Here is a 16,095-nt window from a genome sequence, read left to right as displayed (position 1 = left end):
TTCTGGGCAGGAGAATATCCTCCACCAGGGGTAGCCACAAACACAATAATGAGAATCGCACTTCAATTCCTGAGCCATTTATTTGTCACATTTTTTCATAAACTGTCCATCAAAAATGTTAAGCTTTTTACTGAAATAACATCAAGCCTCGAAACTAAAGTCAGACCTCGTAATGGGCATACAAGTGACACAAAGTCATTTAAAGAGCTTTAAATGATATATACCTTTTAACTTTCATAATCATACACTACACCTTCCTCAAAAACAATCAACACCAAAAAGCATAAAGCAACTGTACATTAAATTACTCAAGGCATTCACAAACTTTCTTCACAGTACCTTTTCACAAAACTAAACAAATCAATCATTAGCTTGCAATATATTATCCAGTCCAAATATAACAACATTAAAATTATTAAAGTTCATAGACTTATAATGCAGAAAAGGCAGATAGGCAGGTGTACTGATGGTAAGCACATTGTTGTAACCAACAACAAAAAGTTATCTAATGGTCTTGAAACGACACTTGTTTATACTTCATAAACCAGTAATCTAAAAAAAGATCCAATACAAGATCAATTAAACCTTACGATGGAAAAACAAGAACGTTTTAGAAAAAATGAAACAAAAATTGTTCTCATTCTCTTGTTTAATATTTCCTTCTACTAAAATACTAAAAAGAGAGTATAACTGCAGGTATTCCTGTAAAATGACTGTGTTGCAGTACAGTCTTTTACCCATAATAGTTTTACCCAAAAGCAATAAAACAAAAGAAATACAGGAAATACACACCAATATAATATTTATAAGAAATCACTGAGTGAAAAACATTCTACCAATTCACTTGAAATAGATCAACTTCAAAATGATAAGTAGCAAATATTTTTCTTCACACTACCCTCCAGTGTTTAACAGTCAAGTACATTCAAACTCAAGTAACTAATATTAACTAAAGTAACTAAATATTCTAAACAATTCTAAGATGATATGCTCCATTGAGTATGTCTGTGTGTAGCACTCCATATCTAAGTCCTATGAGAGGTAGTCGTAATGAGAATGTCAATGAATAAGTGTTTCAAAGAAATAATATGTATTAAGTGTTAAGTCATGCAACAGCCAAACTGCAGATTTTCAACTGTCTTTGACATTGAACTTGCCTGACATTATATTAAAACAGTTATCAAACAGAAAAATGACCCCAAATAACTGGCACTCCAGCCAAGAAACAGATTGTAGGCATTAGATGTGTAACGGCTGTATTGTTTTGTATTTTCTTGTTTCCCAGAGAAAGATGTGAATTGTCGTCTGCAACTGCGAAAATGATCTTCAAACCCCAAGCGCTGGCTGAGTTGACCATGAACTATGAACCAAGACTGTCCCTGCACCTTTGCAAGCCATCCCTCTAGCTAAAATGCTTTTGGTACATGAAGCCCTTAAGGGTGTTGCTCTAGTCTTCACATTGGGGTCTCACTGTTGTGGTGGTTGAGTGAATCGTTTTCCTGACAGATAAGCTGGTAGGGCTTCTCATTCTCCTCGATAACCGAGTTGCGAACCTCAGCATCCTGACTCTGCAGCTCTCCACGGGAAAGGTGCTCCACGATGCCAGCCCCGAGCGAGTCACCCAGCACGTTGGTGGTGGTCCGCAAACGGTCCCTGGGGAGAGAGAGAATCAGAGGAGATGTACAGTAGAGACAAACAGACTGGGAAATATTGTTGTATATCTGCTGTACAAACACCTCAAAGCTTAAAATGTAAAAATGTGCCTCTAAACACAGGCTTTCTAATCTGCCACTCTGCATTATGCATCAATAACCTTTGTAGTGATGGGACCTCTGGGCTCTCTGAAGCTTTACAATGACATTTAGGCTGGCAGACCCACAGAACAGTACACAGACCAATCCCCTCAAGCTGACATTTAGTGGGAACTCACAAGAACCAATCCACAGCGATGATCAGTGTTATGTCCTCTGTGGGCAGTCCCACCGATGTCAATACGATCACCATGGTAACCAGGCCAGCCTGAGGGATGCCTGCTGCTCCGATGCTGGCAGCCGTTGCTGTGATACTGAGTGGGCGGTGGGAGGGATGGAGACGAGAGTGAAGACATTTAATAAAAGGGAAACAAACAAACAGCACATGTGCACTCCTGGTGGGAGTAGTAGAGTATTAAAAACACAAGGAATTATAAAATTATGTAAATTATCTACAAGCTGTTCACAGTTATATTTTCTATGAAGTGTAGAAAGTTGTGCACATGTTGTCAAAGTGGATTATACCATAAAGTACTTTTAGTATGAAACGGTGACTATATGTAATAAGATGTATATTTACACACCAGAATGCTCTGTTAATGAAAAGGCTGTCCAGGTGAATCATGGTGTAAATAAACTATCATCACATGTTGATTCTCTGGAGTGAGGTGGTAATAAAGATGATGCAGAGAATTCATGTGGAAGAACATTTCTGCACACAAACTGTGCAGTAAGAGCAAATGAAAGGTGTTGCTAATAAATTGATAATAATAAATTAGACTGCATGAGTCCTTTTTTATACATCATTTAATTGTTTTGTGTTCTCTAGCCAGAATCTTTTTTTTTCGGCCAAAAAAGTTTTCTTTTTTCTTTTCTTTAATACATGGTGATGCTTCAGCAAGAGCAGTGTGCTGGAGTTTCTCTTTCTTCAAAACAATAAGTTACAACATATTTTAGAATGATAAAACAATGTTAATAGATCAAAATAAAAACATACAGAGAAAAAAGAGAGGCAGTATACCACTGGTAGGCTAAGCATTGTACTTGTCAGATTTACGATGGACAAAAAAAGAGATCAAAATCAATGCAGCGGAACCAGAGATACTGTCTTTTTTTATTCTGTGCAAATATGAACAGACAATTCTTTTCCACTGATACTTTAGTAAATTGGTGTGCAATATGTACCGGGTCTACATTTGTACGTACTGCCTCCAGGAAATAACCCTACGCTCGACCTGATTCTGTACATCTGCACATGCAATGAAACTCTAGATTTTGTACTTGACATTTGAGTCCCCATGCCTCCACCATCTACAGTGTTTGTGTCTATGGTGTAAACCAAAACTAAAGTAGGGTTACCTGATGGTGAGAATCTGCCCAAAGTTTAGGTCCATGTCATTGACTTGGGCAATAAAGATGGCTGCCACAGCCTCGTAGAGGGCGGTGCCATCCATGTTAATGGTGGCACCCACAGGCAGGATGAAACGTGTCACTCGTTTATCCACACGGTTGTTCTCCTCCAGACAGCGGAAAGTGATGGGCAGGGTGGCAGAGCTGCAGTGTGCAGGGAGAGAGAGATGTGAAGTCACGATTTGGAACCACTCAGACACACAAAACAATATAATATAATACACAGTATCGTAGCAATGTTACTGTCATTCAGGTCCTGCTATACTATAGGTAATAAGACAACTTTCTTTTTGTATCTGAAAGTGTAACCCTGTAGTTGCCCACTGTTGATTAAGTCAGAATCTATAGTACAGACTGTATGTATTCCTCCAATCAATGACACACCCTTAAACACACTGGATGGGATACAAACATTGAGGTCATGGACTGAGCTGGACAGAGGATGAGATTCACCTAGATGAGGTTCCCAAAGCAGTGATGAGCGCCTGCAGCAGGCCAACAATGAAAGTGTAGGGATTCCTCCTGGTCACTAGGAAGTAGAGCAGTGGCAGGACAATGAGGCCGTGGATGAGGAGACCCACAATGACTGACACGGTGTACATCCCCAGCTGGCCGCCCACCTCTGCCAGATTCTTCATCTCCACAATCTTTCCCGCAATCATGAACAGGATGCCGACAGGAGCATACCTGAGATGTGAGATAATTGTGTAAGATAATGATAGAGAGACAGACACATATGTTAAGCTACTAAAGTGAGTTCCTGTAACTAACTTTGGCCTTCAGAGCTATACAACTGCTTAACACATTTTTGTGAATCTACAGTTTTGTTGAAACTACAGTTATCATTTACTGTAAAAGTTACACACCATACAAAATATTATACTTATCTACTTGAATTATCTTTAGAAGCTTTGGGATCTCCACTGGAGTTAAAATAACGTTATTTGGGTTTGAAAATGTTTGGCTGCACAGCTTAAGTTTGTAACGGTGATTGACCCACCAGCGAGTCAGCAGGATTTAAGAAGGTAAGCAGGTCATGTCAATCAAGTCAAACTTCATTAATATAGTTATAAAGTTATAAGTTATAAATAGATAATCTCAATATGTCTTAAAAACAAGGAATTTAAACTGCATTTGAAAGTTCTATACTAAAATCAAGAGCTTCTGGAGGTGTGTCTTTACTGACCAGATGATGATGGACACCAGCCTCATGATGGCTTCATTCAGGCAGTCAAAGAAGTCTCTGAGGGCCTGGCCCTGCTGCTTCATGTTGCCAATGACCAGACCGAAGCACATGGAGAAAACCACTAAACCCAGAGCGTTCACTCCACTGGAGGACCCGGACACAGGGACAGTCTCCTCCACTGTCTCCTGTTGTAAAAAGTGTGAAAAAAAATGTGTAAGGAAACATTATATGAACTCCTGCTGAGGTGCTTCACAAAAAAATGGTAAGATGTTGTAAAAAGTAGAATGCCCTGGGTTAATGGAGCATTAATGAGTGGATATGGACAGACTGGACAGAACTATTGTTCTTCCCACTTAGACCTGTGTCGTTTCCCCCAGATGAGATGTCTGCCACCGCCACCCACCTGTATGGTATGCAGCACCCTGCTGAGGTTTACGCTCATGTTAGACTCTGTCATGTTTAGAGAGTCGGTCAGGTTCAGGGCCACTGTCACGTTCCTTGTGTGCACAGTCTTCTTGTACACAGTTTTATACTGCAATAGAGAGCATGGGAATTAAATAACGCATTAATTGTGTTTGGGTGTTGAAGTTTCTGACAGTGAAATGTGAAGCAATAACTGTGATTTCACAGTGAAATAATGTTTTTTTTTTTCTTTGAAGTACACTGTGGTTGGTTGAGATGGATGATGGGAGTTGTGTTATAATAAGAAATGTATGTGTTTACTGTTTCTAAAAATGAAAATGAAATATTTTCAATGAAATAATATTAATTTAGTATGTGACTAATGGGAAAAAACCTCACCTGCTTGAAACAAGCCTCTACCAGATTGGGGGGAAACATGTTCCTGAGATAAAATAAGGAAAAATGATTATATTTGTGCTCTTGTTTCAATAAAACAACACCACATGAGCAACAGCAGGTTGTCAATTTTGTTATACTACAATATGTTAATCAATAACCATGTGATAATCTTGTGTGAATGGATGTGTGCATTTCCTATTTTTGTGGATGTCTGAATGTCCTAATAACTATATAAAGCATTTTAAAGGATAGTTCAACATTTACAAATTAGGGAAATACACTTGTTAATTTTCTGGATGAGTTGGATGAGAAGATTGATACCACTCTCACATCTGTCCATTAAATATGAAGCTACGGCCAGCAGCCAGTTAGCTTAGCTTAGCAGTAAGACTCAGAAACAGCTAGCATGCTCTGTCCAAATGTAAAACTGCATTTCAGCATCTCTAAAGCTCACTACTTTAAGAAATATTTTGCTGATTCAAATCCAGCTCTGTGTCTCGGCAGTGTGTGCAGATGAACGGTGTGTGGATTCCTTACTTGGCCGCAGCGCAAGGAGCTCCTAGCTGAGCAGAGCGCCGTGAACTTGCACCAAGGGGGAATCCAAACACTGTTCATCTAAACACACTGCCCACACAAAGATGACACAGAGCTGAATTAAAAATCGGCAAAGTATCCCTTTAACATGGTGTATCTTATGTATTTCAATCCATACAAAAACAAATTGCAAAAGCGATTATGTGTGGTTTGTGGTGTTATGGGCTAGACTATCCCTTTGCCGCTGCTAAGCTAACTGGCTACTGGCTGTAAAACGCAGATATGAGAATTGGTGTTGATCTTCTCATCTGACTCTCTGCATTTCCCAAAATGTGAAACTATTACTTTAAACGTGAAAGATGATACAGTGACAACACCAGTGGTTACCTTCATACGTTAGAGTTTCTAAGCTTTTACCTGATGAGATCCAAGAAAGCATCAGCAGCCTGAACCGGCTCTATGTTTCCAGTGTTGGCCACAGGACTGTCCCTGCTGCCTTTCCCTGGCTGGATGATCATCACGATGACAATACCAATGAACACAGCAATCAGGGTGGTCACCATGTAGTAGACCACTGCACGCATACCCATCTTACCTGACGCTTTGCTGTCCAAGGAGGAAATGCCTGAGACAGAGAAAATTAATTTGAGAATGTAATCAGTTTGCTGCTAGTTTAGATTTTCTTATCAATGTATCTGTGCATGTGAAAATCCAACCTGTGACCAGACTGGAGACAATGAGAGGCAGCACCAACATCTGTAGCATTCTCATTAGTAGCTCCCCTGGAAAGGCAAAGTACTTGATCTCCCTCAGGGACAGGTTGTGGGGGCGTAGAGCAAAGCCCAGGATTACACCTGAATACATTTGCACATACACACACAAGCACAAATGTACATAAAGTCAAATTAACCCAAGTGACTGCACAGAAAACAGAGTTCAACCTCCACTTGGTTTTCCTCTTCCCTCACCCAGAGCCACAGCGGCGACAGTGAACAGAACAAACAGGTTCCTCTTGAGGAAACCTTTGATGCTGTCCCGACTGATGGAGCTCATCCTCTCCTTCATGCTGCTGGCTCTCCTCTCCATGGCCCTGCGTAGGCGTCTCCTCAAGTCTCCTCTCTCTGGAAGGGGGGGTTTATCCACGTCCTCGTTTAGGAAAAGACTAGCACTGTTGGGGGGCTTCTCGTTCATAATCAGCTCCAGCACCTGGTCCAGGAGGCAGGTCTCGTGGGAAACTGGGCAGGGAGAGGACAACAGAGAGAGAGAAATAATCGGTCACATATGAAGTTTTTTCCCATGTGCAATTTTTGGCATGGTGGAGTATGCCTTAAATGGATATCAAGAATGTCCACACACTTCAATAGTGTCCAACAGGCAGAAAGCATCCGCTCCCAAACCAAAAACAGATGATGGAAAATTGCTAAGTGTAAACAGGAGGGAGAGTCACATCGAATGGAACAGGGCTGCTTTTTTTGAAGGATTTAACTTAATGTTTAAGATTGCAAATCAAAACCAAGCCAAGCATTGACACAATATTTAGAGTTAAAGTGAAGCTGATGGTGTAAAACATGTAACCCTGCAGGTCACTTAATAAGTGGTGACAGATACATACTGGCTGGGACAGATATTTAATGTCTTCATTTTAGTGCCCATAGAGTATTCATATAAATTCTCAAATGTGAGGGATTATTGCTTTTTTCCATTCCATCATTGGGGGAATGCTGTTCTACAGCATTCCACCTTTTGTTATTCGATTTTATTTATTTTTATTCCGTATGTTTTTTGGCTCTCCGTAACTTCTGCATACTTTCACCTATTTAAACCATTCAACTTTTCAAATGTTCAGCTCTTTCAGCTAATGATGGGACTTCTTCAACTTTTTTTCTACTATTTATACGTTTTAAAATATTCAGCTTTTTAACACTTTTTTTTAACATTGAAGTCAATGAGAGGAGGCTTCAACTCCTTAAAATCTTCTTCCGCTCCCAAAAGTTTCAGCTCCTTCATACTTTCACCTACAGACGCCAAACAGTTTGATATCTTTTACAGTTTTTGTTAAAAAGCTGTTTAAGTTTAGTGATCATTTCAGGAAATGTTATCAATTTAAACAGAGTGTGTATGTGGCTGGTTAGAGTGATGATGTCATTGCTCAGAGGGTGAAGCTTCAAAAAATGTATCTTTGTCCCTTCTCTAAAAACTGCTCTCACGCCCACAATATCTACTTGTCATACACAATTCATACATCAAAACGTAGGTTTTTTTGTGTCTAGTTTCAGAAAATCTGCTCAGTGTTGTGATATGCCTTTTACTTTTGGCTGGTTGAGCTTCCAAACAACAAGAGTAACACAACTCCCTCCATTCACTCTCCTGTATAACTTTCTTTGCATTTCCCAGCGAAACGCACAGCAAACCACTTTTTTAAATCGCTGATATGCCCAAATTTTTATGTTTATCCATATACATGTTATACCGATACGTTCACAAAGGCCTTGTGGTGCTCAGGATCACGTCATTTGAGTGATAGCATTTATAGTTTTTCCAGTCCGAGGCTTTGTTTGAGAGCTTGCTCTCAGTGTCTGAAGTGCTGGTGTGTGCTACAGGAGACATATTAAGAGCAGGTGCTATCGTTACCAGATCAAAGAGATGTTTATAAACATGGCCCAGGCCCTTAGTAACCATGACAACCCTTTCACAGACAGTCTACCTGATTACTCCAGTCTTGCTGTAGAAGTCAACTAACTAGACTAACTATGATCATCAGGCTATATCATTTCCGTTCCACTTCTGTCTGTCTGTCTATCTGTCTGTCTCCTTATCTGTCTGTCTCCCTCCCTCCTGTCTCCCTCTCTTTCTCTATGCCTCCCTCCCTCCTTTCTCTTTTCTCTGTCTTCCTCCCTCCTCTGTTCCCCTCCTTCCTTCCTTTAGTCTCCCTCCCTCTGTCTCTCCCTCCCTCTGTCTCTCCCTCCCTCCATCCTTCTCAATCTCTCTCTCCTTCCATCACTCCTCTGTCTGTCTCTCTCTCTCCCTCCCTTCCTCTCTTTCACTCCCTCTCTCCCTTCCTCCTTCTGTCTCTCCCTCCAGGGTCATTTGTGATTTGTGATTTCATCCATGTATATAGCCTGTTTCTTTTCAGGCAATATATCCACCTCTCAGCTCTTTAGGGTCATGCTTGTTTGTTCTACGCAATGGATATGGCTGATAATAATACAAAGTCTTTAAACTTTCAGCCTTTTTAGTCAATGTTAGTCAAAGTTGCTGTCTTTCTTTTCCTCTCCTCTCTTTCCTCTCTCTCTCCTTCTTTCTTTATTCTCTTTCTCTCCTCTCTCCTCTCTCCTCTCTCTTCTCGTCTCTTCTCTCCTGCTCTCCTTTCTTCTCTCTTTCTCTCCTCTCTTTCCTCTCTTTCTTCTTGTTCATTCTTTTCACCTAATATATTTCACATCTCATCTCAGCTAGATTGATGCTTTTTCGTTCTATGCAGTGTATATATCTGATAATAATAAAAATATTTCTTCTTTCAGCCTTTTCAACTTTCATCTTTAACAGTATTACAGTATTAATTTGTTTCATATTTCTGCATATGTGAGTCATTATCAGTTAGAAAATCTACTCAGACCTCACAATGTTCTACATATTTTGTCATTATTCAACCTTTAAAGCAAACAGTTCAGTTTAGCATAAACTTTTAACTTTTTAATGAAATTCATACTTATTAAAATGATTTCCGCTTTTTCAACTATTTTCACTACTTCAACTTCTTCTTACGGATTTAAGCTATTCAACCAGTTTAGCTTTAGCAATTCAGCTATTCAGCATTTTCTGCAGGAAAGGCATTTTCTAGTTGTATATTAAATAAATTTGGGATTTGGGCCGTTCATTGAACAAGCAATCAATGTAAAGGCATTCCCTTGAACCCTGAGAAATTGTGATGGGTATTTTTAGGACCTTGTATAGACTAAATGTTAAATGAAAAAATTATCAACAATAAATAAAGAAAATAATTAGCTGCAGCTCTACTCCAACCTGAAATCACCTGAACCAATATCTAATAGTCCATTATAGACTCATTCATTACTCAGAAATGATTGCCAGAAATGAAAGAAAACATTACCAGTAACAACATAAATATCCCGTTTCTCCATTCTACTTTCTACTGTAATGACAATATATAACTAAAGTACTTGATATATTAGTAACTGTGTATCAAAATTAAATTGTACAATACTTACGGCAATTTTGTCTCAGTTGAGATTATGAAAAAACACTTGATAAGAGTGATTTTGATAAGACAATGCACAGTGAGTATATCAAAACAGAATATAGAGCTGTCCTGTTGTTGGTCCTCTCCAACTGGCAAAGTTAATATAAACAGAGAACATGTTAAACTATAAATTACACTGCATGACCTTGAAGTGTAGTTCTGGTTCCCTAATTACATGACTAAAGCTGAATCTACTGCCTTTGTTGTACTATAGCAAGAAAGTAAATATCAACTCTGTGTTTCTGAATCTTTTCAGTGATAATTTTTCCAATACTTTTAAATAGATACTACGAGCTATAACAACACTGTGAAAGTTAAAAACATTGAGCTTCTGCAGTCTTACTGTGTTTTCCACTCAGTATGTGTGTAGTACGTGTCTGTTGGTCTCACTTCTCCTTATCTATCTAGGTTGTTAATCTGTGTTTCCTCTAAATCAAACTCGACAAACAGACCTGCGCTTAAAGAACAATATAGTATACAACCAGCCTCTTCATCTGCTTGTCCTCTACAATATAATCACTCTGAGCTCCAACACCTTTATATTTGTATTCTTCCCTGGGGGATAAATACTTACCATACAATCTCCAAAGACTTACTCTCTTTGCACCATTCTTGTGTATTGATTTTCAGTGTCCGTTCTTGTAAAGTGCCCAGAGTCAACAATGCAGCTAGAAGTTCTTTTTTTTATACAGGTATAACATTGTGGAATAATCTGCCACTTTGCCTCAAAATTGTAAATACCAGGGGGGCTTTTAGACACAAAGTAAAGGTATTTTTATGGAATAGAGTAGCCAATATTTTTTTGTTAGAGTAGACTGATTATTTTATGTGATTTATGATTCTTTGATTTTAGAATGCTTTCAAACCTTGGATGATTTGTATTATATGTTATTGTCTTTGACCAGAAATAGGTCTTCGTTATGTGTTGCATGTTTTAACACAAAGGACCATGTTGGAAATAAGTGTTTACACTTTAACATGCTATCCTTTGGATTATGTTGTTTGTCAAATCCAAAATAAATCAAATCAAATCAAAAAAAATGCCAGCAACTAAACACAGCTTTGAAATTACAGATTTGTAAATACATAAATTTAAAGCTATAGTGCCTAGTTTCTGTCGCCCCCATGAGGAATTCTAAGTAATGACAACAAAACTGTTGGCGTGTCCACGTGATACAAGCCTTCCGCGATCGCGCACAGCCCCCACCCCTCCGCCACGCTTATTGAATATTTAAGTGTCATCGCCCCATGGCCAAGGAGGTAAGGCAGTGACCATGAACCTCCGCCAGCCAGGTCAACAACTGTGTGCTGAATGCCATTTTAAAATATTTAATTTGTTTTAGTAATGAACAGAAACACTGCCAGAATTCCAGATTTTTATTTCATTCACATCCTGAGTGAACAGCTGCAGTTTTAACTGTATTACACTGTTTTATTGTGTTTGTCACTAAGTTTTATTTGAGCAGCTGTGTTCAGTGCCATGCCAAAGACCAAAGACGCAACTTCCAGTCTAAAGCCACCAATTCTGGCTCAAACTGCTCAGTCCTGGTTAGTTTGCAGGCAGCGCTCTTCTGTCTGACAACCCAAACATCCACCAATAAATGAGGACATCACCAGTGATAAACATGCAAGGAATTTAGGGTCTATAATAGTAATGGAAAGAATCAATTACCCTGAGATGGTTATACAGATATAACATATATTGCCATTAAATCTACAACCACTGCAGCACTAAACACTAGCAAACTTTTAAAATTGAACTCAGTGTCATACAGCTGGTAAGGCAGAGCACATTTCACACCTTGACAGAAAGCCTCTGTCATGTTAAAACATACTAGAACACAGAGACCTCATATCAAGCTGTTACGTACACATTTCTAAAACTGAAAAAAGCCTTTTCTCAATGATTTCATAAAACAAGAATTGTTCCTTCAAAATCAGGCAGGGTGCACCTTATATGCTGCCATAGAGGTACAATAATCTCAAAAAGTTGCAAATGTTCTGTCCTGGTAAATTCTAATAACCCGTATTCTCCACATAATCACACAAAATATAGAGGTAGAAGAAGCTTTTAAGCTTTGCAAACTTCAATGAACTGCTTGCTGGTTACTCACCACTCATGGTGTCAAACAATCCGATCAAAGTCAGGTAACACTCTCAACTATAGAGACAGAGAGTCAGGACGGTGTGTGTGAGAGTGTCCAGAGCTGAGCGGCACAATGACAGGATGTCTCACGGCTCTGCTCTCATAAGCAGACAGACATGAAAAGGCCTCTCATATGGCCTGACCTTCTCACACACACACACACACACACACACACACACACACGCACACACACACACACACACACACACACACACACACACACACACACACACACACACACACACAGAGACACATACACACATATACACAGACACATATACACACACACACACACACACATACACACACACACACACACACACACACACACACACACACACACAGTGGAACAGCCAACCTTTTGCAGTCCATAACAAGTCCATCAAAGTCAAATGCAGCCATCTAGTTTCTGTCCCCAAATACGACTTTGCACCTTCAGCAAAGCTTTTTGGAGCTTGACCCACATTAGGAACTAAAGGTTGATATATAGTTGTGCAATAAGGAGTTGGGATATATACATATCTATGTACTAAGGCTCAGTCCTTACCGCAGCGGCCCAGGACCGAGTCCGACCATTCCCCCGCTCTCTCTCCCCCCTTTCCAATCTTCAGCTGTCCTCTCAAATAAAGGCCACAAAAATCCTGAAAAAAAAGATACATTCACGTGCTCCAAAGCTGACGTGTGCCTCGTCTTTTTTCTGTTTTTCAACATACACCAACAAAAATCCTAAAATCCAAAAAGCAAAAATCTAAACAAGCAAACAAGCAAACAAACAAACAAAACAAAAAATACTTATACAACAAATACACACAAAATTCAAATAAATACAGGGGTTTGACGTGCACCTCCTCAAAAATGTAGCTACAGGTCAGGGCGGCTAGGGTGATACCACTGGGGGACTGCAACAACTGTGATTGGCCGATTGTGTATTCTTCCACAAGTTTCTGATGACGATGGAGATTGTTGAGAGTGAAGACAACATTAAGGAAGACTCAAAAGTCACTGAGTGGCGTTACATGAAGAAGCTGAGAAAGTTTCAACTTTATGCAAACTACCCTCTGACGCATGGGAGAGACAAGGCCCAGTTGTTCAAAAAGTTTAATGGAAATCCAATGTTTTGCTATCCAGGATCAGGCAATCCACGTTACTTTTGTGCCAGTTTTTCAAAGAAAATTGGATTGGATCACCTTTATTCAGATAACAATTTTTCAATATTACGAAATCCAGATTACCAGGGATCTAAAGTAGCCTACAGATCACAATGTAAACTATCAGCTATGTAAATAACAACAGGTAAGCCAGCATGGGTTCACCACCACATAATACTGGCCTGTTTGTCCTGCACAACATCGCTACCTGCCGCAATGTCCCTCTCTGTGATGATGTTTACAGTATGATGCACCTGAACCTGTTGAAGACACAAACCAACCTCCGGCGTTCTCTCAGAATGGGGGACTGACAGGACCAAGATTGGATTATGTTATCTAATCTGATTTCAGAAGCACAATGGCACATCAATAGAATTGTCATTTAGATTATCATGGTATAGTTTTTCGCTCAAAAGCTGTAAAAGTGCTTTAAAGTAAATGGAAGAACATCTAATTGTCAGGGGCAACGACATCCCACTTCTAAATGATAACTTTAACATCCTATTAGACGTGAGTATGTATAACATTTCCCCAGTGCTAAACCCGCCTGCAGCTGCAGTTCACTGGAGGCAAAAGGGAGATGTGTGAACACACGTCATGATATCTCAGGCACTACTGCGTTGATTTTGTCCATTCAAATGTAAATCTCTATCTCACAAGTCCCCCAACTTTATGGAGGTGCAATACTAAATTGCTGGAATATCCCTTTAATTTGTAGTCAGTTGAGCATCAGTATGCATCAAAATGATCAGAATTTCATAATGGATGGATGGATAGATATACTGTAGATAGATAGATAGATAGATAGATAGATAGATAGATAGATAGATAGATAGATAGATAGACTACATGAACAGATTTTATTACAAATGCATGTTTTCTTTCTTGTAACCCTCTTATGAAAATGCAAGAGCTACATGAAACTTGCTGCAAAAGAAAGAAAAGATAAAGCCAGGTACCCTGTTTTCTGTATTTAGTTGTGTCAAGCCGTCATCAGATCCTTCCGTCTTCACCTGGTTGTCCTCCCTAAAGAAGCTGCAAAAACAGGGATTCAAACTTCACAATCTCAGGCACAACTTTCACTCAAACAGTGTCAGACCTATCTATAAAGTGATCACTTATTAGACGGCTACAAAAACGACAAATTACAAATAAAATCTCACACACCTCTGTCTGTCCAAGACGCTCCTCATACACTCATGTGGATGCCTCTCTCTCTCTCTCTCTCTCTCTCTCTCTCTCTCTCTCTCTCTCTCTCTCTCTCTCTCTCTCTGTGTGTGTGTGTCTCCACCACGCAGCCAATAATGAACTTGTGGTGCCCACACACTGTATCTCATCTCATCAATTTCACTGTATCTCCCGTTTTACTATCAAGCGGCATGTGCGCGTCCATGAAGCCTCCGGTGGAGAGGAGCGCCTTGCAGGTCTGCGTGGGAGGAGGAGAGGTTAAAGGATCCTTCAGGAGAAAAAAAAAAAAAGAATAGATATGAACCACCTGCTGCCCGTGCACAACAATGAAGCCTGTGTAAAATACTCTTAATTAACTGCTTTCTTAATGGATTTCGTAATTAGAAAAGCAACGTTATGATCACGTGATTAATTGGCTTCACATACCATCAGTTTATTAAACACTGACTTTGGGTCCTGAAGGAGCCTGCAGTCTACTCGCTGCTCGCTCACTGCTCAGAACCTCTCTGGGGAACTCGGGTATTTTTAACCCTTTGGCACCCAGCTGCCCAGCTTTCCATTCTAACACCTACTCATTATGTTCACGTTCACAAACGTTGCATTAATATGCACGACGCCTACCACAATCTGAAAAAAAAGCTGCACCAAATGCGTTTTTTTTTCACATATTCAAATATCATGAAGAGGAAATTATACAGTGCAGGTTACAGGTAGGCTACTAGCGGTGTGCACTTAAACAGCTAACTTTCAACAGTAAATTGTTATTTCAAAAAGTTCAATTCAAAGGTTTAATGCCATTATAAAAAGTCAAACGCGATGTGCTTTTGAGCACATTGCTTATTATGGAGATACTTATTATGGAGATACTTTGAAAGGGAACACTTGTACTTTGTTTGTTTTTTTAAATAAATTTTGAAAGAAAAAAAAACATGACAATATTTTGCATTATCTTGTTCCAAGCTTCATAGCAGATGAGATTGAACCACTTACCACAAGGTCCATAGAAAATGTTCTTGAGCTTTCCATCAAATGACAGGATCTTCCTCGGCAGATGAAGTTGCTCAGTTGTCATGGAACTGCAGATGTTCAAGGTTTTATTTTTCTCAGCACTTTAATATCACATTGCTGTGATGAGATTGTAAACCACAATGGACGAGAAGTCTTTAAAGTGCTCAGAAAAAAATGAAATTTAAACTTATAATTCCAAGAAAAATAGACAACTCCATGTGCTGAAGAAGATTGTGTGATACAATCGAAAGCTTTAGAGCAGCAACTAAATACACTGTGTGCTGAGATTATTTAGTCAGCGTCATTGCAGCTGTTAGATGCAGACACTTTGTGAAACCTTTGAATCACAATATGATGTTTTTTTATAACAGCTACATGACATGGACATAATATTCTATTATAAATGTAGCCAAACATCATTTGGAAATTAAAAGTTCTTTGGGTTTGCACAATTTGCCATAGTTAATGAAATATAAAAGTATCACACTTCTCTGCCTTTTATTAACATAATGAAAACACACAGATAACCTCTGCATGCCTGCACATTCACTGCAAACATTCAGCAAGCTATTATTGCACCTAACATGCAGATGAATCTGAGGCTGTGGACTTCCCTCTGGTTCCAATCTGGTGGAGGACCAAAGTGATAGGAGCAGATTGCATCG

The 16,095-nt window shown here is 39.4% G+C and overlaps 1 protein-coding gene across 1 annotated transcript; it reads right to left on the bottom strand.

The window, feature by feature from the left end:
- Positions 1 to 138: 138 nt before the first annotated feature.
- slc1a6 (solute carrier family 1 member 6) lies at positions 139 to 14,469 on the bottom strand. The gene is made up of 12 exons (XM_028587167.1): positions 14,402 to 14,469; positions 14,194 to 14,269; positions 6,651 to 6,917; positions 6,399 to 6,536; positions 6,100 to 6,307; positions 5,149 to 5,191; positions 4,751 to 4,879; positions 4,348 to 4,532; positions 3,615 to 3,848; positions 3,111 to 3,305; positions 1,931 to 2,065; positions 139 to 1,653 (listed from the first exon to the last, which is right to left on the bottom strand). The coding sequence occupies exons 3-12, from the start codon at positions 6,871 to 6,873 to the stop codon at positions 1,455 to 1,457; spliced, it is 1,689 nt and encodes a 562-aa protein (XP_028442968.1). The 5' UTR covers positions 6,874 to 6,917; positions 14,194 to 14,269; positions 14,402 to 14,469; the 3' UTR covers positions 139 to 1,454.
- Between the last annotated feature and the right edge of the window lie 1,626 nt (positions 14,470 to 16,095).

This window comes from Perca flavescens, chromosome 9, assembly GCF_004354835.1.
Source record: "Perca flavescens isolate YP-PL-M2 chromosome 9, PFLA_1.0, whole genome shotgun sequence".
In the NCBI taxonomy this organism is placed as follows: Eukaryota; Metazoa; Chordata; class Actinopteri; order Perciformes; family Percidae; genus Perca; species Perca flavescens.
The sequence above is the reverse complement of the archived record's forward strand: the minus strand, read 5'-3'. Positions and strand labels throughout refer to the sequence as shown.

Coding starts and splice junctions, on each gene's coding strand:
- slc1a6 (XM_028587167.1), bottom strand. CDS start 6,873: ATGAACGAGAAGCCCCCCAACAGTGCTAGTCTTTTCCTAAACGAGGAC. Junction 4,880..5,148: donor TAGAGGCTTGTTTCAAGCAG/GTGAGGTTTTTT, acceptor TCTCTATTGCAG/TATAAAACTGTGTACAAGAA. Junction 3,306..3,614: donor GCTTTGGGAACCTCATCTAG/GTGAATCTCATC, acceptor TGCACACTGCAG/CTCTGCCACCCTGCCCATCA.